At 46.1% G+C, this 24,407-nt stretch overlaps 1 protein-coding gene across 1 annotated transcript; it reads right to left on the bottom strand.

Annotated features, from left to right (window-relative positions):
• Nucleotides 1–5,454: 5,454 nt before the first annotated feature.
• On the bottom strand, nt 5,455–10,463 carry KCTD14 (potassium channel tetramerization domain containing 14). The gene is made up of 2 exons (XM_073316769.2): nt 10,098–10,463; nt 5,455–7,138 (listed from the first exon to the last, which is right to left on the bottom strand). Exons 1-2 carry the CDS (start codon nt 10,155–10,157, stop codon nt 6,467–6,469), a joined length of 732 nt encoding a protein of 243 aa, XP_073172870.1. The 5' UTR covers nt 10,158–10,463; the 3' UTR covers nt 5,455–6,466.
• Nucleotides 10,464–24,407: the final 13,944 nt, after the last annotated feature.

Genomic DNA, 24,407 nt, shown 5'->3' on the forward strand with positions numbered 1-24,407 from the left:
AGTCAGTATCAGCAAAAACAACAAGGTGCCACAAGGACTCCTAGTTGTTTTTACTATTAAAAATGTAAGCCTTATTTCCAGGCTGAATTTCTCTGTGGGGAGAGTATTTCAGTTCAATTTAGTGATATAGAAGGGAAATTCACTCCTGTTATTGTTCTCAATAACATGTTTTCATAAGTACCTGCAAATGTACTCTGAGAGTAGCCAGAAGGTGCAGTTAAAAATGTTAAAATATATAAAAAACTGCCTTGCTTCATGCCAAGACTGGTTTTACTGATTTCTTTATACAATATGCCTTTCAAATTCTAGGATAGCAGTCTATGAGATTTACTATTATACTGTGGCAGGAGAACTATCTTTAATTGTGTTTCTTAAGTATTTGATGTAGGTTAGGTAAATAAGGGTGAAACATATTTGCTTGAGTTGTCCTGGCCTTGCCCATCTGCGAAGGTTCAGGCAGCAATTAGACATACTTAACTATCTGGAGTTTACCCTTTTTTCCCCCAAACGGAAAGATTTGAAGTTATATAAAGTGACCCAAACTTTCCAGAAAAATTCTATCCTGGTCTGAGATGTGGCATGCAAAATGTCATGGGGATGCATTTGGTTTTGCTGAAGTCAGGAGGGGGTGGAAAAAGCTTCCCATTGAAGTTTGATATCTTTAACTGTAGCCTTTTGTGAATACAAGAACTAAAAAGGGACCCAGACTTCAAGTCCCCTGCCTCCCAAAGAAATAGGGGTCAGACATTAGTTCTGGATCTGAGTACGGATTCTGAACCCATTTCTTCCACAAAGTTTGGAGGTGTTCAGTTCTGAGAGGTTGATTCAGGCTCATATCTCTCTCTCTTTCTTTGAAGAGATTAGATTTCTATACACTAGTCATTCCTGTGTGAACCCACTGAAGTCAGTAGAGTTGCACCAGCGATATGTGAATTTGGCCCAATAATGTCTAGAAATAATTTTTCCCCCAAAAAAGCAGTTTTAATTCTGTGTTTGGGATGTGTTATCCCCCAACCTGAGCTGTGTTTTAAGTTTGTAATCAGACCACAAACTGAGTATGTTTCATGTGCTTTTGGCTTTGGTTTGCAAACGTTTTACTAGCACTGAGCTAGAACCAGAACCAGAGAAGGGTTGAGTGCCCTCAACTCCCATTGACTACAGTGGGAGTTGAAGGAGGGTGGTACATCTCAGGATCGGGTTCTTTGACCATTGAAGTCAAGGGAGGCTGTTATTTCAATGGGCATTGGAACAGGCCTTGGGTACGGAACTCCCCGAGAACTAAATGCATAAGGCAGAGCATAGTGGATCAGGGCAGAAATTTTCAAAAGTGACCAGTGATAGTGGGTGCTCAGCACTTTCTGAGAATCAGGCCCCTTTAAGCGATTTTGGGCACACAAAATCATTAGTCACTTTTAAAAATCTTGCCCAAGCCTTCAGAATTTTAGGGGGCTGAAGCTTCTCACACTTACACCAGTTTTACACAGTGTAACTGCACTGACTTCAGTGAAGTCAGCCCTGATTTACACCACTGGAAGAGCAATAACCAGGATGTAGGCCTTTTATACTACATTTCATGAAGATAGATTCTAACCCAGTAGTGTATAAGGAAAGCTTTGTGGGTTTTTAAGGGGATAATAAAGAAGGTAAATTTATACTATGCAAAGAGGCTTTTAAAAGTGTATTTAATTACTATCCCAAAACACATATTGTCCTTTATAGGAGGCAACCCATATTTCAAGAGCAAAAGTAAACATAACCATGATCTAGAATAACCAATATGATTTTCAGATATCCCTGGAGTAGTAAATAATTGAAAATCATCAGCTGTCTTGAGTATAAAAATAAATAAAAAATAAATTTGTGAATATTAAGGTTTTAAAAAACAATAGAGGACCCAATCCAGCACCCCCTACTCAGGCAAAATTTTATGGAAGTTGAAGGGAGTTTTGCTTTAGTAGCGACTGTAGGAACCGGGCTGTAGTTTGTACTATTGGAAGTACCTTATGAGACTCTTCCATCTAATAATCATTGTGGGGTTTCATTATGTCTCCTGATGCATATATTCATTGGTAGCACTCAAAGAGATGTAACTGATGGCACAAAAAATAGCTAAACACTGCTGCATTAAGAAGTAGAACGCCTTCAACTTAAACTGGAAAACCTTTGGGGCAGACACCATCTTTTTGGTCTGTGTTTGTACAACACCTTGCTCAATGGGGACCTGGTTCATGACTGGGGCTCCGAGTGCTACCACAATACAAATAATAATAATAATATTTGCTAGAGAATGGGTTGTCAACCTGGGCATTGACACCCTTTTTCTTTACAGCTAGAGGAGAGGTAGGGGTCCTGAAACCTTATCTGTTTTAACACAAGGTCCTGGTATGGACCAGGTTAAGAACCACTGTCTTAGAGCATTGGTTTTCTCAGCAGAGGGCCAAATTTTGCCTTGGCATGAGCGAGCGCAGCTGCCAGTGGGTTCAGTGGCAACTCATGTATAGAGGGCGTCAGGGCACTGCCCCACCCCCACCAAAGGCTTCAGAGCACTCTGCAGTTATTCAGAGATGGGCAGTGAATTCAGCACCACAAACCCCACTCAAAATCCCCACCACTTGCTTCCTCTCAGATCTTGACTGCACAGTCTGTTGGAGAGGAGAAGCGGCAGGAGAAATTGACAAGGAGCTGTGGGAGGCCCCAGAAAATCAAGAAGAAAGGCAAGAGGCTCAGGAGAAGATCCACTCTGGTGAGTGGGTAAATCTTGTCAGTCACTCCAGGCCTAGGAGGTGAAGAAGCCTCAAGGGCTTGGGACTAATGGGGAAGTGTGGCTGGGGGAGTAAGGAGAAATTCAGGTGAAGGGAGGGAGCAGGGAGGAGACTTAAGAGGCCAGGGCTAAGCAAGGTGGGAATGATGGGGAAGAGAAGAGCACCCAGAGTTCTGGGACTAAGTCGGGGGAGGGGGGCATTGTGGTGTGGGGGAGACCTGGGGGTTTCTGCTATGTCCCACTTGCCCCAAAGTTCACCATCAGTCACTGAGTTACATGTGCTTATATAACTCCTTCAACTGAAGTCATATAATTGATCATATGCAGATGTAGCTGAGAGACCAGTGAGTATGTCTGCCCTGGTAGCTGGGGCTGTGTGATTCCCCCCTCGAGGAGTCATACCTGTGTGAACTCCCACTGAGCTAGTCCACTAAAAACAGAAGGTAGCCATGGCAGGGCAAGCTGCGGGATAGGTTAGCCTCCCTGAGAATGTTTCTAGGGCCTCAGAGGGGCATGTCCTCAGGGCAGTTAGCCCCTTCTGCCACTCTCACTACATTGTACTTTGAGCATGCTAGTTCAATTAGAGCTGGCATGGGTATTCTCCTCGAGCTGGGAATCACACACCCCGTCCCTAGCTCCAAGAGCAGAAGTACCCTTAAGAGTGAAGCTATATTCAGACTAAGGACTTGGTGTACTCCCATATTTATTCCTCTCTCAATGACACTTCCAGACCTGATTTGCTGCTTTACAAAGATGGGTTTCAGAGTAACAGCCGTGTTAGTCTGTATTCGCAAAAAGAAAAGGAGTACTTGTGGTACCTTAGAGACTAACCAATTTATTTGAGCATAAGCTTTCGTGAGCTACAGCTCACTTCATCGGATGCATACTGTGGAAAGTGTAGAAGATCTTTTTATACACATAAAGCATGAAAAAATACCTCCTCCCAACCCACTCTCCTGCTGGTAATAGCTTATCTAAAGTGGGGGGTGAGAAAACCTGGATTTGTGCTGGAAATGGCCCAACTTGATTATCATACACATTGTAAGGAGAGTGATCACGTTAGATAAGCTATTACCAGCAGGAGAGTGAGGTGGGAGGAGGTATTTTTTCATGTTTTGTGTGTATATAAAAAGATCTTCTACACTTTCCACAGTATGCATCCGATGAAGTGAGCTGTAGCTCACGAAAGCTTATGCTCAACCTCAGCCTGGTCCAGTCCACACAAGAGATCCACTTCCTGGACACTACAGTGCAAATAAACAATGGTCACATAAACACCACCCTATACCGGAAACCTACTGACCGCTATTCCTACTTACATGCCTCCAGCTTTCACCCTGACCACACCACACGATCCATCATCTACAGCCAGGCTCTGCGATACAACCGCATTTGCTCCAACCCCTCAGACAGAGACAAACACCTACAAGATCTCTATCAAGCATTCTTACACCTACAATACCCACCTGCGGAAGTGAAGAAACAGATTGATAGAACCAGAAGAGTTCCCAGAAGTCACCTACTACAGGACAGGCCTAAAAAAGAAAATAACAGAACGCCACTAGCCGTCACCTTCAGCCCCCAACTAAAACCCCTCCAACGCATTATTAAGGATCTACAACCTATCCTGAGGGATGACCCAACACTCTCACAAATCTTGGGAGACAGGCCAGTCCTTGCCTACAGACAACCCCCCAACCTGAAGCAAATACTCACCAGCAACCACATACAACACAACAGAACCACTAACCCAGGAACCTATCCTTGCAACAAAGCCCGTTGCCAACTGTGCCCACATATCTATTCAGGGGACACCATCACAGGGCCTAATAACATCAGCCACACTATCAGAGGCTCGTTCACCTGCACATCCACCAATGTGATATATGCCATCATGTGACAGCAATGCCCCTCTGCCATTTACATTGGTCAAACTGGATAGTCTCTACGTAAAAGAATAAATGGACACAAAACAGATGTCAAGAATTATAACATTCATTAACCAGTCAGAGAACACTTCAATCTCTCTGGTCACGCGATTACAGACATGAAAGTTGCTATATTACAACAAAAAAACTTCAAATCCAGACTCCAGCGAGAAACTGTTGAATTGGAATTCATTTGCAAATTGGATACAATTAACTTAGGCTTGAATAGAGACTGGGAGTGGCTAAGTCATTATGCAAGGTAACCTATTTCCCCTTGTTTTTTCCTACCCCCCGCCCCCTCAGACGTTCTTGTTAAACCCTGGATTTGTGCTGGAAATGGCCCACCTTGATTATCATACACATTGTAAGGAGAAAGAAAAGGAGTACTTGTGGCACCTTAGAGACTAACCAATTTATTAGAGCATAAGCTTTCGTGAGCTACAGCTCACTTCATCAGATGCATATCGTGGAAACTGCAGCAGACTTTATATATACACAGAGAATATGAACCAATACCTCCTCCCACCCCACTGTCCTGCTGGTAATAGCTTATCTAAAGTGATCATCAGGTGGGCCATTTCCAGCACAAATCCAGGTTTTCTCACCCTCCACCCCCACACACAAATTCACTCTCCTGCTGGTGATAGCCCATCCAAAGTGACAACTCTTTACACAATGTGCATGACAATCAAGTTGGGCTATTTCCTGCACAAATCCAGGTTTTCCCACATCCCCCCACCCCCATACACACACAAACTCACTCTCCTGCTGGTAATAGCTCATCCAAACTAACCACTCTTCAAGTTTAAATCCAAGTTAAACCAGAACATCTGGGGGGGGAGGAAAAAACAAGAGGAAACAGGCTACCTGTCTTGTAAGGAGAGTGGTCACTTTAGATAAGCTATTACCAGCAGGAGAGTGGGTTTGTGGGGGAGGGGAAGGGGGGCGAGAAAACCTGGATTAGTGCTGGAAATGGCCCAACTTGATTATCATACACATTGTAAGGAGAGTGATCACTTTAGATAAGCTATTACCAGCAGGAGAGTGGGGTGGGAGGAGGTATTTTTTCATGCTTTGTGTGTATATAAAAAGATTTTCTACACTTTCCACAGTGTGCATCCGATGAAGTGAGCTGTAGCTCACGAAAGCTCATGCTCAAATAAATTGGTTAGTCTCTAAGGTGCCACAAGTCCTCCTTTTCTTCTTACAAAGATGATTTCCCCCCAGTACTGCAAACATGACCTGGGATCTGGAAGCCAAGCAAAGTTCGTTCTGCCTATTACTGTATATGTGTAGCAACAGTAAAAATTCTGTACCAGATCCTCCAATGTGGCTACTTTGCACTGCACTGACAGCTGTTTCTGGCTGTAAAACTGGTTAACTCAATCCCAGGACGATTGCCCCACAGCTGGTGTAGAGACTACACTACCTGCAGCTCTGGCTGTTTACACAGAATGAGGTCAGAGTAAAGAGGATGACACCCTCTACTGCTCTGGTCCCCTGAATGTGGTTTCAGCCCCTTGGGGCTGTTAGCAATCAGTCTAAGGCTGCTCTGACTTACACTGGAAGACCAGGCCTGTACACGATAGACTCAGTTTTGGAATAGCATGGGGGCGGGGAGGATTTACACTCCCGTTGCACACACATCTCAACTTGTGAGGTGTGCAGTTTGGCCAGATTCCAGAATCTGATCTCTGAGAGATTTTCTATATTAAAACAACAGAAGTCTATTTATTTTAATAGCCATTTAAAAATCACTGCCAACCCTTCCCTTTTGCTACCACCAGGTGAACAGAAATTTGTAGAAGAAGACGTAGGATTTGATCCGGAAGCCTTTCTCCGTGACGTGGGGCTGGAAGGAAATCTTGTATCCTTTGGCTTCAATGTCCATTTTAATGCAATCCAATAGGTCAGAAATGCTCGGCGTTGCCTTCCAAGGGCCAAACTTCACCACAGATTTCTTATCCATGTCCAAGCTGTTCAGGGTGTCGTGACACTTGGCTGCATCCTCCTCGGTCCTGACCACACACACTGTGACGCTGGACTGGCGGGAGGCTACCGCCTCCGCCCTGCCAATGCGAATCATCAGCTCAATGTTCTCGTTGTAGTTGGGCACGTGGGCCAGAAACTGCTTCCTTGCCACCACCTCCCCAAAAATCTGAGGGGAGTCCTCCAGCTGCTTGACCAGAGGCTCAATGTCATAGAACAATGCCTCTTTATACACATCCTGGATGCACTGGGTGGGCACCTGGTTACTGCGGAGGTATTCCAAGATGTACTTAAAATAGGTGCCTGGCCTGTCAATGAAGAACCTCCCCTCTGAGTCAGTCCTGAGCTTGGGCTGGCCAGTAAACATCTCTGCCAGCTTGGAGCCAGGGTGTTTCTTCAGGGTGCTTAGCGTTGTTGTGTACACCTCCCCGCCAATGTTTAACTCCACGATTGGTGACAGCTGCAATCACAGTGGGAAAATACCACACCCATTACATGTCAGAGCAGTGGGGAATTGGAATTAACTGGCTAGTGTGTCACTGCCCCCAAGTGGATGGGCTCAGAACTGCTCACCTCTGTATCTGAGTTCATATCCTGCTAATAGCTAACCAAGAGTCTGTCTAAGATACTTATATGATTCCCATTGCCATAATATCTAAGCAGCTCACATTCTGTAATGGATTTCTCCACATAACACCCCTGTGAGGTAGGGAAGTGCCATTATCCTCATTTTAGAGTTAGGAAGCTGAGGCACAGAGAGAGTAAGTGACTTGGCCAAGGTCACACAGGGACTTGAACTTGGATTTCAGATGAGTGCCCTAACTGCTGGACCATTCTGTCTCTGCATTTCCCATTAGCTGACGTGATAGAGGCCTATGCCTTGGGAACAGAAAGTGCTGAGGTCGCTCCCTGCTATTGTGAAGTTTCATTGAGGTGATAGCAACAAGCATGAGGACAACCAAGGATTTGTTACAGTATTAATAACTAAAGTTTTATTTTCCTCTCCCCTTAATTTGGGTTTTCCCTTAAGAGCTGGGACAAGAGCTGTGTGAAATTTTAGTAACAAAACCCCAAATTAGTTTTACCTATTTTGGGGCATTGTTATAAATCCCAAAACTGGACCAGATTAGCTGATCATGCACCACTGAAATGCCGCCATTTCTGGGGTGGAAGATAACAGCTGTTTATCAAGGCAGCCTAAACCTTTCCCATAGCGTTTAGGCCATGAAGTGAAGAAGAATATGGCAACCTAACACTACAGGGGAACTTACTCAAATTTGAATTTCTGCAGGCCATAATGTCATCACTTTTGTGAAAAATGCCATGGGATCCTTGAATGCCCAGAGAGGTCACAATCTTAGGCCTGGTCTACACTGGCAAAAACACCCTGAGCGCAGCAAATTTCCGCTCTGTAAAGCACCAGCGTAGACAGTGCACCAGCACGGGGAGCCGTGCCCCTCGGGGAGATGGTTTTTTCAGAGCGCTGGGAGAGCTCTCTCCCGGTGCTGCGCTGCGACCACACACGCCACGTTAAAGTGCTGCCGTGGCAGTCCTTTAGCGTGGCCAGTGTAGACTAGTTACTTCTGATGGCTCCTCCAGCAGCACAATATCCCCAGTGCTGAGTGATGAAAAAGTGACACCTCCCCCCTTTCTGCAGAGCCACTTTATTCAGTGCTCAGTGCAGCAAAGCGTGTGTGGGGGGGGGAAGGATGGTTTTCTTGTTTATTTAAAAGTCAGGAACCAAGCAGGTTTGTGTTCTCTAACACAATTATTGCTGGAATGCAAGTCATGTGCTCTAAACTGCTACAACCACACCTAGCTGCTGGGAAAGCATCAGGCACAAAACTGATTTCCTGTTGTAGCTCATCTGCTCTTTTTCGTCCACATAGGGCTTGATCATGTAAGGATCAACTTCAGCAGAACTAACTGCAAGCTTAAAGTGCTTTGCTAGGTCAGGGCCCAGGTGCTCAGGATTGAGCCTGTAGCCAGAAAATGTAGGGGGAACATGAAGGTTACATATAAGCTTAGGTCCAAGGAACAGTGAAATAAAAAGGGCCTGATTCTCCATTGCCCTGCACCTTGCACAGTCATTTACACCAAAGCAAAGTGGGTGTACAATGGTGTCATTCACATTGGGAATTATTTTCACCCACCTGACAGAGGTGTAAATGACTGTGCCAGGTGCAGGAAAAAGAGACCAAGACCCAACAATACTTATATAGTGGAACCTCACTTAATGTTTTTACACTAGCCCACAAACTCAGTAAGTCCCACCTGAAAACCAGCAATTTCACCCCACTTCCCAGCAAAGATCAAACAGCAGGGCTGGGAAGCGAGGTCTTGTACTGCTGAGCCTTCGCTCTTTTTACAGAAACCTTTACAAAGGGTTGTCATCAATGACTAACAGCAAACTACTCTGTCAAAGGAAATGAACACGTTTTACAACTCACTAATTAGTAACCCTTGGTAATGTGGTCTAGTGGCTAGAGCATTGGCTTTGGACTCAGGAGACCTAGGTTGTAGTCCTGCTTCTGCCACTGGCCTGCTGGTTGGCCTTGGACAAGTCACGTCCCAGCTCCGTGCCTCAGTTTCCTAATCTATAAAATGGGGATTGTGATACTGACTTCCTTTGTAAAGCACTTGGAAATCTCCTGATGACAAGCGTTATATACCAGCTGGGTATTATTATTGGGGACTCTCACTAAGGGCAAGTCTACACTTAAAACACTCCAGCTATGCCACTGTAGCACTTCAGTGAAGAGGCTACCTACGCTGTGCACGTAGGTACTCTGCCTCCCCGAGAGGTGAATTCTCCTGCTGACTTAGCGCTGTCCACACCAGGGGTTAGGTCGATTTAACTGTGTCACTCAAGGATGTGGATTTTTCATACCCTGAGCAATGTAGGTATACCAAGCTAATTTCCTAGTGTAGACCTGACCTAGGTGTCCTTAACATTAGCGTGAATTAGCAAACCTGCTATTCTAGTCTGGTGTCAATGTTCTGCAAATCTAAAATGCTAGGATAACTTCCTTGCAATTGTCAACTATATAATACCCCATCGAGCAAGAAAAGCTTGTGTTTTTGTTTTTTTTTAATTTTCCAACAAATACAAGTTAAACCCTTCAGTTCAGGAGCAGAAATCACTGCCGAGTGCAGGCCGTGTCATTGTCAGAACTCTTGAGTCTAAGTTGGAGGCACCATTATGCTCAGAATGGACAATGTGATCAAACTGGAACTAAAGGCTTTTCATAAAGTCACCTCTGGGTCATATCTCTGGGTGCTGGCTGACCCCTGCGTCTCAGAAATGGCAAGCAGGCTAAAAGCAGCATAACATCCAGAATGGGGCAAAGGAGGATGCTGTTCCCACCCCCAAACTGCAGAGACCCCCCACCAGGCAGAAGATTGCCAAGCCCCCTCACCGTTTGTAGACTGCTCGTGACTTGTTTCCCCAGGGATCGGTGCTCAGATGAAATGCTCATCTCCCCCAGGCCTGCAGGGCAAAGGAAGGGAGCGGGAGGCTCAGAGGTACAAGAGGAACTTGCTGCTTGGCACTCAGATCAGGGCTTCTCTCTGACTCTCCCGGCCTCTGCCAAGGGGTACAGGATAGCTCCAGGCTCCCTTCTCTAATTCTCCCTCAGCTTCTGTGCAGTGGCTCAGGTCTGTTCTCCGCTCCTGTATGTGACTCCAGCCCAGCTGCTGTCCTAAGGGTGCAAGTGTGCTCAGGTGCTGCTGTGCGACAGCTTACAGGTGTGACAGAGCGGGGGGCTGAGCCTGTAAGCGGAAGTGTGTATTCATCAGCCCTCTGGCAAGTCGCACACAACACCTTGTGAGGGGCAGGGTGGACCTGGGCTGAGTGCCCAGTGCATCCGCCTGTGATACAGTGCAGTGACTAAACCCCAGACAATCCCTCCCAATGCACAGAGCCTGTCCGGGAGCACTGCCATGTGTGACAACTCTCTGGCTGAACTGGTTACTCCCTGCTGTCCCTGCCCTTTGGCCTTCTCACTCTGTTTAAAGACACAGTACGTGGGTTAGTCTGAACCTTACAGCCCATAGTTCACATGCGCTTTGGCCAACGTGTCCAGACTCGGATGCCCATATGTGCCTGTGTTTTTCTGGGGTGCTCAGACATTCATTAATTGGTGCAGGTAAAATAAGATCAGAGCCGAAGCTCCATTCAACCCTGAACCTTTTTTGATAGTTCACAAACGTTTGGTTAACATCCTCGCCTCACCGCATTTTTCATACACCTGGATTCACCTGGGATCAAAGGTGGAAAGTACCAGAAATTCCTTGGTTGTGGTATTGCCAGCCTAGCTGGAGTCAGGCAGCATCAGAAAACTCGTGGGGGGAGGGGAGGGGAATCTATGCTAATGAGATTTCCAGCCAGATTTTTAAACCACAGAGGTTCAAATAAGAGTGAATATAAACAGGAACTCTAAAGGAGATAGGGTGACCAGATCTCCTGCTATTATCGGGACTGTCCTACTATTAGGGACTTTGTCTTTTATATGCAACTAGTTGCACTCTATCCTCTGGAAAAAAAAAGTATCCCAATTTTTCCCACTTGCTATCTGGTCACCCTAAAAGGAAAGGAGAGTGCTGAATCCAAGACCTGACCCAAAAACGTTGCTGAAATTCAGATCCATAGCAGAATCTTGCAATACAGCCTCATCTCTGCTCCAGATTTTTTGAGGTTCACCTGTTACGTCAGAGGCCAGTATATCCTCTCCTTAGTCTGTCTGTCTTTCTCTCTTTGCACCTCATTCCCACAGCTGGACTGTGTCAGTTTGCAAATGTTCATGCCAACTCTTTTTTGGTTTTGCTTTGTGTGGGTTTGCATCCCTCTCCCCCGGCAAGAACCAGGCTTTAAGGTTTGATCCAGAAAGAAGCTTGCAGCACAAAGTGAAAGAGATTTGAATTTGACTCGTGTCACTAGTTTTTGAAATTAAACCCATCATCAGCCAAGGCTTGATCAAAGCTAGGCCAAGATTCCACTGAATGACTCATGCACCTGAATGAACCTTTCAGTGAACTTGGCCCAAGTCTTGACTTTATGATGCAACCCAGACCAGATGAGTGTGACATCCTGTTAGGTTATGTTCAGAGCTTCCTGCACAGCTGTAACCATTTCTCCCCAGAGATCCTCACGAATAATCCATGTCTGAGTTACTATGCATTCTTTTTAGTGCAGTGCTTGGATTTTCTCTTGCCAGGCCTAAAGAGTTAACAGAGCTGAGTGCAGTGAAACCTGAGACGTCCTTGGAGGTAGGAGGTTGTGTGAGCCTCTTAACACATAAACAATCAAGACTCACTGGAAAACAGTGAGGGTTGGCAGGTCTGAATTTTCTAGGTCACTGATTTTTGCAAATCCCATTCTTACATGGGGACAACTCACTTATGCCTTTCGAACATCCTGGATTTAATTCACTTGTAAACCTGAAGCTGTTGACTGATATAAATTCAAAGTTCGTTCTGTACAGTGAGTTTTTGTTACTGGAGTCACCAGCCTCTGTTCCTGCAGTTGCAGGATTGGATGGATGGAACCTCACCTCTCTGCCCTTGCAAACTTTTAACTAGAGCAGTGGTTCTCAACCAGGAGTCCGGGAGCCCCAGGAGGGCCTTGAGCAGATTTCAGGGGGTCAATCAAAATAAACCAGAGAGGGGCCGGTGTTAGACTTGCTGGGGCCCAGGGCAGAAAGCCAAAGCCCGAGCCCCACCACAGGGGGCTGAAATCGAAGCCCGAGCAGCTTAGCTTTGTGGGGCCCCCTGTGGCGTGGGGCCCTGGTAGGCAACTGCCCTGCTTGCTACCCCCGAACCCTGGTCCTGGCTTTTAATCTACTGGATATGCAGAAAACATTGTGGCACAGGTGGGGCATGAAATTTTTATAGCATGTTAGGGCCCCCCCCCCCAAAAAAAGGTTGAAAACCCCTGAACTAGAGCATGGCAAATAAAGAGGGGAGAGGTTAGCTTTGTTAAAGCTCATCAATAGGATTTTCCAAAACCAAAATCAGGGGTGCTTATGGCCGCCTCAGGATCTGAACACAGGCCCTTCAACAACACAGCACAGATCTCCCCCACTTAAGCAAAGGTGGTAGCAGTAGTAGGCTATTTCCTCTGGTGGACCAGCCTCTTGAACGGGTTACAGTTCCTGGGTCTCAGCCTCCATTCTCTTACCCCTGCTTTATGCTGGGGTCACTTACACCAGCATGTGACCCTGAAGAATCAAGGCCAGTGTTTGTGAAGCATTTTGAGTTGTCTGACTGAAAGGTGCCATGTCTGTGAGCTGTAGGATCGTTGTTGCTCTGCTGCTGAGCTTGCAGAACCCTGCTGACAGCATGGCTAGTTTTAAGATGCTGTTTCACGGTCCTAGTATATGAGCTTCTCCCAGTTGAATTTTTTTTGTTATGGGTTTTTGATTTCCAACTGCCAAATCACTCCTGTTTGAAATGGGTTTAAGAACCCCTTCCCCCCACCCTTTCTCCCCAGGGGGCACGTCACTGCAGAGTTGTGGGCATTGTACACCTGCCTCTGAAGCTGCTAGAACTGGCCCCGGTAGAGACAGTGGGCCCACTGGTCTGGCCTGTTTGGCTGCAGCCCTCCACCCTGTGGGGCTGCAATTGACTCCTGCAAGTAGCTTTGAACTGTCAGTGTCTGACTCCGGAACAAAGTCCTCTGTACTAGCACTGCATGGAAACAGTTGCTCTTGCAGCCTGGTGCTCTTCTCTTTTCCTCCCCGTCGAAGGGAGGCTACTGGGGAAGGTGTGGGGAGAGCAAACAATGCCCTGGAAGAGCACAGTCAATGATTTGGGGGGGATGAGAGAGGCGGAGCTGAGAGAGGGCTCTCATCCCCCCCCAAAACACTGACTGTGCTCTTCCATAGCTCCCCACAGCCTGCTGGTTTGCGTCTCACTCTCCCTTGGGAAAGGGAAAAAAGGCAGAGAGCTTGAAAGGCTCCATAGTCTAGAGTGACAAGGTTCATGGGTTTCCCACCATCGGCATCTTCATTGTCGCTGCTATTCTATGTGCCCCAGGAAAAGCCACGGCGACCATTGTTAGGGCAGTTAGTTAGGCTCCTCCTTTAGGGGAAGTATAGCCTAGAAGCCTAGATTTTACCTTATATTGGACTGCAACATCAGCCCGGATCTCACTGTTGGGCTGTGCCTTGGCAAGAAGCACTTGGAAAATCATTGAAAGCTGCTCCTGCACTTCCCCAACCGCCCTGTCCACCAGCCTGAAGGAGAGGAGAATTCTTAGAACTGTTAACTGAGCAGGCCCAATCTATGAGGACCACAAAGGTCACAGCCCAAGCCTCGACAATGATAAATGATCTGGAGAAAGGGATAAAGAGTGAGGTGGCAAAGTTTGCAGATGACACTAAACTGCTCAAGATAGTTAAGACCAAAACAGACTGTGAAGAACGTCAGAAAGATCTTACAAAACTAAGGAATTGGGCAACAAAATGGCAAATGCAATTTAATGTGGATAAATGTAAAGTAACGCACTTTGGAAAAAATAACCCCAACTATACATACAATATGTTGGGGGCTAATTTAGCTACAACTGATCATAGAATCATAGAATATCAGGGTTGGAAGGGACCTTGGGAGGTCATCTAGTCCAACCCGCTGCTCAAAGCAGGACCAATCCCCAATTAAATCATCCCAGCCAGGGCTTTGTCAAGCCTGACCTTAAAAACTTCTAAGGAAGGAGATTCTACCACCTCCCTAGGTAACGCATTCCAGTATTTCACCACCCTCCTAGTGAAAAAGTTTTTCCTAATATCCAACCTAAACCTCCCCCACTGCAACTTGAGACCATTACTCCTTGTCCTGTCATCTTACCACTGAGAATAGTCTAGAACCATCCTCTCTGGAACCACCTCTCAGGTAGTTGAAAGCAGCTATCAAATCTCCCCTCATTCTTCTCTTCTGCAGACTAAACAATCCCAGTTGCCTCAGCCTCTCCTCATAAGTCATGTGTTCCAGACCCCTAATCATTTTTGTTGCCCTTCGCTGGACTCTCTCCAATTTATCCACATCCTTCTTGTAGTGTGGGGCCCAAAACTGGACACAGTACTCCAGATGAGGCCTCACCAATGTCGAATAGAAGGGAACGATCACGTCCCTCGATCTGCTGGCTATGCCCCTACTTATACATCCCAAAATGCCATTGGCCTTCTTGGCAACAAGGGCATACTGCTGACTCATATCCAGCTTCTCGTCCACTGTCACCCCAGGTCCTTTTCTGTAGAACTGCTGCCTAACCATTTGGTCCCTAGTCTGTAGCGGTGCATTGGATTCTTCCGTCCTAAGTGCAGGACCCTGCACTTATCCTTGTTGAACCTCATCAGATTTCTTTTGGCCCAATCCTCCAATTTGTCTAGGTCCCTCTGTATCCTATCCCTACCTGCCACCGTATCTACCACTCCTCCTAGTTTAGTATCATCCGCAAATTTGCTGAGAGTGCAATCTACACCATCCTCCAGATCATTTATGAAGATATTGAACAAAACCGGCCCCAGGACCGACCCTTGGGGCACTCCACTTGATACCGGCTGCCATCTAGACATGGAGCCATTGATCACTACCCGTTGAGCCCAACAATCTAGCCAACTTTCTACCCACCTTATAGTGCATTCATCCAGCTCATACTTCTTTAACTTGCTAACAAGAATACTGTGGGAGACCGTGTCAAAAGCTTTGCTAAAGTCAAGAAACAATACATCCACTGCTTTCCCTTCATCCACAGAACCAGTAATCTCATCATAGAAGGCCATTAGATTAGTCAGGCATGACCTTCCCTTGGTGAATCCATGCTGACTGTTCCTGATCATTTTCCTCTCATGTAAGTGCTTCAGGATTGATTCCTTGAGGACCTGCTCCGTGATTTTTCCGGGGACTGAGGTGAGGCGGACTGGCCTGTAGTTCCCAGGATCCTCCTTCTTCTCTTTTTTAAAGATGGGCACTACATTAGCCTTTTTCCAGTCGTCCGGGACTTCCCCCGATCACCATGAGTTTTCAAAGATCATGTCCAATGGCTCTGCAATCACAGCCGCCAACTCCTTTAGCACTCTCGGATGCAACGCATCCGGCTCCATGGACTTGTGCACGTCCAGCTTTTCTAAATAGTCCCTAACCACTTCTTTCTTCACAGAGGGCTGGCCACCTACTCCCTATGCTGTGTTGCCCAGCGCAGCAGTCTGGGAGCTGACCTTGTTCGTGAAGACAGAGGCAAAAAAAGCATTGAGTACGTTAGCTTTTTCCACATCCTCTGTCACTAGGTTGCCTCCCTCATTCAGTAAGGGGCCCACACTTTCCTTGGCTTTCTTCTTGCTGCAAACATACCTGAAGAAACCCTTCTTGTTACTCTTAACATCTCTTGCTAGCGGCAGCTCCAGGTGCGATTTGGCCCTCCTGATTTCATTCCTACATGCCCGAGCAACATTTTTATAAGAGTAGAGTATATTTTTATAATATACTCTTCCTTGGTCATTTGTCCAATCTTCCACATCTTGTAAGCTTCTTTTTTATGTTTAAGATCCGCAAGGATTTCACTGTTAAGCCAAGCTGGTCGCCTGCCATATTTACTACTCTTTCGACACATCGGGATGGTTTGTCCCTGTAACCTCAATAGAGATTCTTTGAAATACAGCCAGCTCTCCTGGACTCCTTTCCCCCTCATGTTATTCTACCCATCAGTTCCCTGAGGGAGTCGAAGTCTGCTTTCCTGAAGTCCAGGGTCTGTATTCTGCTGCTTCCCTTTCTTCCCTGTGTCAGGATCCTGAACTCAACCAACTCATGGTCACTGCCTCCCAGATTCTCATCCACTTTTGCTTCCCCCACTAATTCTTCCCAGTTTGTGAGCAGCAGGTCAAGAAAAGCTCCCTCCCAGTTGGCTCCTCCAGCACTTGCACCAGGAAATTGTCCCCTACATTTTCCAAAACTTCCTGGATTGTCTGTGCACCCCTGTAGTGCTCTCCCAGCAGATATCAGGAAAATTAGTCACCCATGAGAACCAGGGCGTGCGATCTAGTAGCTTCTGCAAGTTGCTGGAAGAAAGCCTCATCCACCTCATCCCCCTGGTCCAGTGGTCTATAGCAGACTCCCACCACGACATCACTCTTGTTGCTCACACTTCTAAACTTAATCCAGAGACACTCAGGTTTTTCTGCAGTTTCGTACTGGAGCTCTGAGCAGTCATACTGCTCCCTTACATACAGTGCTACTCCCCCACCTTTTCTGCCCTGCCTGTCCTTCCTGAACAGTTTATAACCATCCATGACAGTACTCCAGTCATGTGAGTTATCCCACCAAGTCTCTGTTATTCCAATCACGTCATAATTCCTTGCCTTCACCAGGACCTCCAGTTCTCCCTGCTTGTTTCCAAGGCTTTGTGCATTTGTATGTAGGCACTTGAGATAACCTGCTGATCGCCCCTCATTCTCAATATGAGGTAGGAGCCCTCCCCTCACAGACATTCCTGCCTGATCAGGAAAGAGATCTTGGAGTCATCATGGATAGTTCTCTGAAGACGTCCATGCAGTGTGCAGCAGCAGTCAAAAAAGCAAACGGGATGTTAGGAATCATTAAAAAAGGGATAGAGAATAAGATGAAGAATATCTTATTGCCCTTATATAAATCCATGGTACGCCCACATCTTGAATACTGCGTACAGATGTGGTCCCCTCATCTCAAAAAAGATATACTTGCATTAGAAAAGGTTCAGAAAAGGGCAACTAAAATGATTAGGGGTTTGGAACGGGTCCCATATGAGGAGAAATTAAAGAGGCTAGGACTTTTCAGTTTGGAAAATAGGAGACTAAGGGGGGATCTGATAGAGGTCTATAAAATCATGAGTGGTGTGGAGAAAGTGAATAAGGAAAAGTTATTTACTTGTTCCCATAATATATGAACTAGGGGCCACCAAATGAAATTAATGGGGAGCAGGTTTAAAACAAATAAAAGGAAGTTCTTCTTCACTCAGCGCACAGTCAACCTGTGGAACTCCTTGCCTGAGGAGGTTGTGAAGGCTAGGACTATAACAGGGTTTAAAAGAGAACTGGATAAATTCATGGAGGTTAAGTCCATTAATGGCTATTAGCCAGGATGGGTAAGGAATGGTGTTCCTAGCCTCTGTTTGTCAGAGGGTGGAGATAGATGGCAGGAGAGAGATTACTAGATCGTTACCTGTTAGATTCACTCCCTCTGGGGCACCTGGCATTGGCCACTGTTAGTAGACAGGATACTGGGCTGGATGGACCTTTGGTCTGATCCAGTATGGCCATTCTTATGTTCTTATGGGAACCTGAGGATGTGGCCAGCTGTTGATGGGTAAAACTGAGTGATCCTTGATAGAATATTGCTTTTGCCTTCTCCCTCCCACAAACTTATCCCCCTTTGTGCCAGTGTTTGTGTCCTGGCTGGTTCCTTGTCTCTGCACAGAACCATGAGTAATGTGTGCTAGAACTGTTCTCGGCAGCCAGGTGAGGCCCATTGTGTACATGTCCTCAGGAGACCTGATGGTGCCATGCTGACACCACTAGTCAATTAAGCCAATTCCACTTGCTTTTAAACAGATGACGCCACAAACGAGATCAACTCTATCTTGACTTAGGAACGCAGCCCCCACCCCTCCCCCGGACATTCAGCCAGCTTTTTGTAGGGGAGCAGGAGTTACACAGCGCTGCCTTTGTTTTTATGACCATTGTGTATGTAAAAAACCCACATCATCAACTATCTTGGAGAAGAAGTTAGTGTGTAGCCAGATGGGGAGTAGCCAAAGACTTATGAGGGAACTTTGCTGCTCAGGAGGGTCACAGAGCAGTGAGGCGGAGAAGGGCTGAGATCTCTAGGTTGTGCCCCACTTTCCCCATAGCTCCTTGGAATCCATGGTGCTCATGATGCTTGGAATCATCTGCTCCATGGAGCTGTAAACCCCTTCCCTCATGGACTTTTCACTAGTAGCTTTTCTCTTTTCCAAGGCAGAGGAATAGTATTTAGATTGTAAGTTCTTTGGGGCAGGGAATGTCTTTTTGTTCTGTGTTGTACAGTGCCTAGCACAATGGGGGTTCCTTTTATGACTGAGGCTCCTAGGCACTACCGCAATATTAGAGTAGTATGGCCTAGTGGACAGAGCACTAGATTGATACTCGGGAGAGCTGGGTTGCGTTCCTGCCTCTGGTGTGCTGAGTGACCTTTGGCCTGGGTTTCCCCACTCATAAAACAGGGATAATGATATTCACCGCCTTTGTAAAGTGCTTTCAGATCTTCTGATGAAAACAGATGGGATCCTGGTGCCTATCCAGTGATAAATAACTTGGCAATGCCTTTTATTGTGAATAAATAGGTGGTTTTTATATTGTATAAAATATGTACTTAACAATAAACTGGAACAGCTCCAAGCTGTTATTGTGGGTCTGCTAGGAAAATAACATCAGCTGTAAAAGTGTTTTTTTTTTTTTAAAGCAGATGTATTTTTCCAATAGATTGGAACTGCCTCTTCTGTTCCGGATTTTAACATAAACAATACAGTACAGTAGATGAGTATTTTATAGCTCTTTCTAAAAATAAAATAAGACCTGGTAAAAATTAAATACTTACAGAAAGCTGATGCTGTGACACAAAGTGAAATAAGAAAATTAAAGTATAGAAGAGTGGGTAAACTAGAACTAGGGGGAATTCCTCTCTCTCTCTCTGTAACCACCTGTTGTCTCTTATCTTGTACTTAGATTGTCAGCTCTTTGGGGCCAGAGGACTGGCTTTTTGCCCTGCGTGTATAGTGCCTAGCACAATGGAATCCTGATCCATGGCTGAGGCTCTCAGGCCCTACGCAGTAGAAATAATAATAATAATATATAATAAGACAGCAAAGGAAAACTTGTAGACACCGAATACCAGGAAACATCTTCTACCAGGGAGATCTGTTCGGCTGTACACTCCCATGAAAAGCCCAGCAGGAGCCATGTTGCTTGGGTTGTTTTAAGTCGGACTGGACAATAAAATGGACTCTAGGGGAAAAGCAAGGGGACTAGATTACAAGTCTAGCATCCATAATTCTATGGAGGTTATACCTGTTTTTGACTCCTGCTGCTTTGTCTTTTATTTTGACAGGGTGTTCACTAAGACCCCAATTCAGCAGAGCTCCCCAGCTAAACCCAATTCGGATCACAACCCCCCACTTCCTCGGGCCATTTCTAACTTCTTTGAGGCCCCCGCATGTAAATTCAGGGTCAGATTTAAGCCCAGCGGGTCAGAGCGGTGCATACGGCCCCTCCTTGTGTCTGCAGGGGTAGCTGTGCTGGAGTTGGGATTCACCCTGGGGATGGTGGTTTTACATGCTAGCTGGGACTCTGCCCTCAAGACTGCCTGGGAGATCCACTGAATCCGCTTATCTCTGGCTGGGCTGCCACCTCTTGGACTTTTTCTAAGGACTGCAGGATGGAACCTTGTCAGGAGGGCACAGTAGAATCTTATTAGTCTTCACTAATGACTGGAAGATAGCTAATGTAACACCAATATTTAAGAACGGCTCTAGAGGTGATCCCGGCAATTACAGACCGGTAAGTCTAATGTCAGTACCGGGCAAATTAGTTTAAACAACAGTAAAGAATAAAATTGTCAGACACATACAAGAACATAAATTGTTGGGCCAAAGTCAACATGGTTTCTGTAAAGGGAGATCATGTCTTACTAATCTATTAGAGTTCTTTGAGGGGGTCAACAAACATGTGGACAAGGGGGATCCAGTGGACATACTGTACTTAGATTTCCAGAAAGCCTTTGACAAGGTCCCTGACCAAAGGCTCTTACGTAAATTAAGTTGTTATGGGATAAGAGGGAAGATGCTTTTATGGATTCAGATCTGGTTAAAAGACAGGGAACAAAGGGTAGGACTAAATGGTAAATTTTCAGAACAGAGAGAGGTAACTAGTGGTGTTCCGCAAGGGTCAGTCCTAGGACCGATCCTATTCAACTTATTCATAAATGATCTAGAGAAGGGGTAAACAGTGAGGTGGAAAAGTTTGCAGATGATACTAAACTGCTCAAGACAGTTAAGACCAAAGCAGACTGTGAAGAACGTCAAAAAGATCTCACAAAACTTAGTGATTGGGCAACAAAATGGCAAATGAAATTTAATATGGATAAATGTAAAGTAATGCACATTGGAAAAAATAACCCTAATTATACATACAATATGATGGGGGCTAATTTAGCTACAACTAATCAGGAGAAAGATCTTGGAGTCATCATGGACAGTTCTCTGAAGACGTCCACGCAGTGTGCAGCAGCAGTCAAAAAAGCAAACAGGATGTTAGGAATCATTAAAAGAGGGATAGCGAATAAGACGGAGAATGTCTAATTGCCCTTATATAAATCCGTTGTACACCCACATCTTGAATACTGCACACAGATGTGGTCCCCTCATCTCAAAAAAGATATACTGGCATTAGAAAAGGTTCAGAAAAGGGCAACTAAAATGATTAGGGGTTTGGAACAGGTCCCATATGAGGAGAGATTAAAGAGGCTAGGACTTTTCAGTTTGGAAAATAGGAGACTAAGGGGGGATCTGATAGAGGTCTATAAAATCATGAGTGGTGTGGAGAAAGTGAATAAGGAAAAGTTATTTACTTGTTCCCATAATATAAGAATGAGGGGCCACCAAAGGAAATTAATGGGCAGGAGGTTTAAAACAAATAAAAGGAAGTTCTTCACTCAGTGCACAGTCAACCTGTGGAACTCCTTGCCTGAGGAGATTGTGAGGGCTAGGACTATAACAGCATTTAAAAGAGAATGGGATAAATTCATGTAGGTTAGTCCATTAATGGCTATTAGCCAGGATGGGTAAGGAATGGTGTTCCTAGCCTCTGTTTGTCAGAGGGTGGAGATGGATGGCAGAAGAGAGATCACTAGATCATTACCTGTTAGGTTCACTTCCTCTGGGGCACCTGGCATTGGCCACTGTAGGATACTGAGCTGGATGGACCTTTGGTCTGACCCAGTATGGCCATTCTTATGTTCTTAATGCCTGGGAGACCTAGTCCAATTTACTGACATCTGCAAATTTCCAGGGCAGCAATAGCAATAGGAGACCACCCTACACTGACCCCACTGCAGTTAATTGTCTCCTCAATTAAGGGTCATGCCCTGAGCCATCATCAGTCACCACTGGTAGCTCCTAATCACTCCTGCGAGGTGCTGGCCACACTCAACTCCCACTGACTGCAGCAGTTAGTGAAGGATGCTGGATCAGCACCTTGCATGGTCTGATCCTCAGTGAAACACTCCTAAATTAAACAGAAGCTGCCTCAGCCTGCACAAACATTGCTGTGGGTCCCACCCTTTGCTTCCCAGCCATTTATTAGCGCCACCCTGTAGGTACACAAATCCCATTTGAGGAATGCAAATCCACCCCAAGCAGGTTCTGTGATGGATGCCCTGGAATGTAGGGATTTCACTCCCACAATGGAAATTGCTTATCAGCATCTCCTTGCCAGAGATCACTGCTTGGTGACCCTAATACAAAGTGCATTATGGTTTCTGATCACCCTTTCGGAGCCGGCTCACCCAGCACCTCCCTTAGCACTTCCAAAATTCTCACCCTTGCCCTGAAGCCCATGGGAGGGGAAGAGAGCATACAAAACTAACTCCTGAGATCAATTATAAATAGCCCCGCTGAGCTATCAAGATGTTCCTGTGCCTGAGAAAACCAGATGAGTTTATTATTGTCTCCAAGTCCTTTCCTGTACCTGCTTCTCCACATGCCTCCCTCACTTGTGTCACATTAAACGTAGTTTGTAGGTGCAGGGCAGTTTACAGTAGTGGTGCAGGGCCCATATCTTTACAACAGATGTGGGGCATTTAGTGTGTATTATCAGGAGTATGCTCTCCTCTGGATTATCTGCTAGGATCTGATGGGATCCCTGACTAGACAGACCATCAGTCTGTTCTGGTCTTGCATTTTCTAGTCTCCTTTGTTTCAACTTTTCCTTCCTTCCCACGCTCTTTCCATTAGTCTGACATACACCATTTTCTAGCAGCTGTAGCTGTGTGGGTGTCATTATTTATAACTCCCCCTAGCACAGCAGCCCTGTTAACTGTGTTGACATGAGCCAACTCGGCTGCTGAAAGAGATCTGTCTCCCTGCCAGCCTCTTTAGGAAAAGCAGGAGTATTCTAACACCCTGGGCTGCCTCCAGTCCCACATCAGAATCACGTTAATGCTGCCAATCTGGACAGGACTGGGAAAACCCACAGCATAGGGAATAGTGTGCGCCTCAAAATGGTTCAGTCCAAACAGGGGTTCAGCCTGCAGCACAATCCCTGACTCCCTCCAGACCCAATGCAGGCCACTCTGCATTGAATCATAGAATCATAGAATATCAGATTTGGAAGGGACCTCAGGAGGTCATCTAGTCCAACCCGTTGCTCAAAGCAGGACCAATCCCCAATTAAATCATCCCAGCCAGGGCTTTGTCAAGCCTGACCTTAAAAACTTCTAAGGAAGGAGATTCTACCACCTCCCTAGATAACGCATTCCAGTGTTTCACCACCCTCCTAGTGAAAAAGATTTTCCTAATATCCAACCTAAACCTCCCCTACTGCAACTTGAGACCATTACTCCTTGTCTTGTCCTGTCCTCTTCTACCACTGAGAATAGTCTAGAACCATCCTCTCTGGAACCACCTCTCAGGTAGTTGAAAGCAGCTATCAAATCACCCCTCATTCTTCTCTTCTGCAGACTAAACAATCCCAGTTCCCTCAGCCTCTCCTCATAAGTCATGTGTTCCAGACCCCTAATCATTTTTGTTGCCCTTTGCTGTCACCCCTAGGTCCTTTTCCGCAGAACTGCTGCCTAGCCATTCGGTCCCTAGTCTGTAGCTGTGCATTGGGTTCTTCCGTCCTAAGTGCAGGACCCTACACTTATCCTTATTGAACCTCATCAGATTTCTTTTGGCCCAATCCTCCAATTTGTCTAGGTCCCTTTGTATCCTATCCCTGCCCTCCAGCGTATCTACCACTCCTCCCAGTTTAGTATCATCCGCAAATTTGCTGAGAGTGCAATCCACACCATCCTCCAGATCATTTATGAAGATATTGAACAAAACCGGCCCCAGGACCGCCCCCGGGGCACTCCACTTGACACCGGCTGCCAACTAGACATGGAGCCATTGATCACTACCCGTTGAGCCCGACAATCTAGCCAACTTTCTACCCACCTTATAGTGCATTCATCCAGCCCATACTTCTTTAACTTGCTGACAAGAATACTGTGGAAGACCGTGTCAAAAGCTTTGCTAAAGTCAAGAAACAATACATCCACTGCTTTCCCTTCATCCACAGAACCAGTAATCTCATCATAGAAGGCGAATAGATTAGTCAGGCATGACCTTCCCTTGGTGAATCCATGCTGACCGTTCCTGATCACTTTCCTCTTGTGTAAGTGCTTCAGGATTGATTCTTTGAGGACCTGCTCCATGATTTTTCCATTGGCTGGGGTCCATTTTGGAGGAGGGTACTGGAGACTGGGTGGGCCAGAGGATGGGCTGAGAGGAAGGGCCCCATCCAGCCCCATGGCAATGAGGTGGAAAGATAATACAGCTCTTCCTGGAGTCCGGGGGGAGGGAGAAGGGGGCTATTGCAGCCCAAGGGAGACCCTTGTAGAGCTCCAATGGAGCTGTGCCTCTGTGGAGCTAGGGGTTAGAGCTAGCATATAGGCTAGGGCCTTCT

Source organism: Lepidochelys kempii, chromosome 1 (genome assembly GCF_965140285.1).
Source record: "Lepidochelys kempii isolate rLepKem1 chromosome 1, rLepKem1.hap1, whole genome shotgun sequence".
In the NCBI taxonomy this organism is placed as follows: Eukaryota; Metazoa; Chordata; order Testudines; family Cheloniidae; genus Lepidochelys; species Lepidochelys kempii.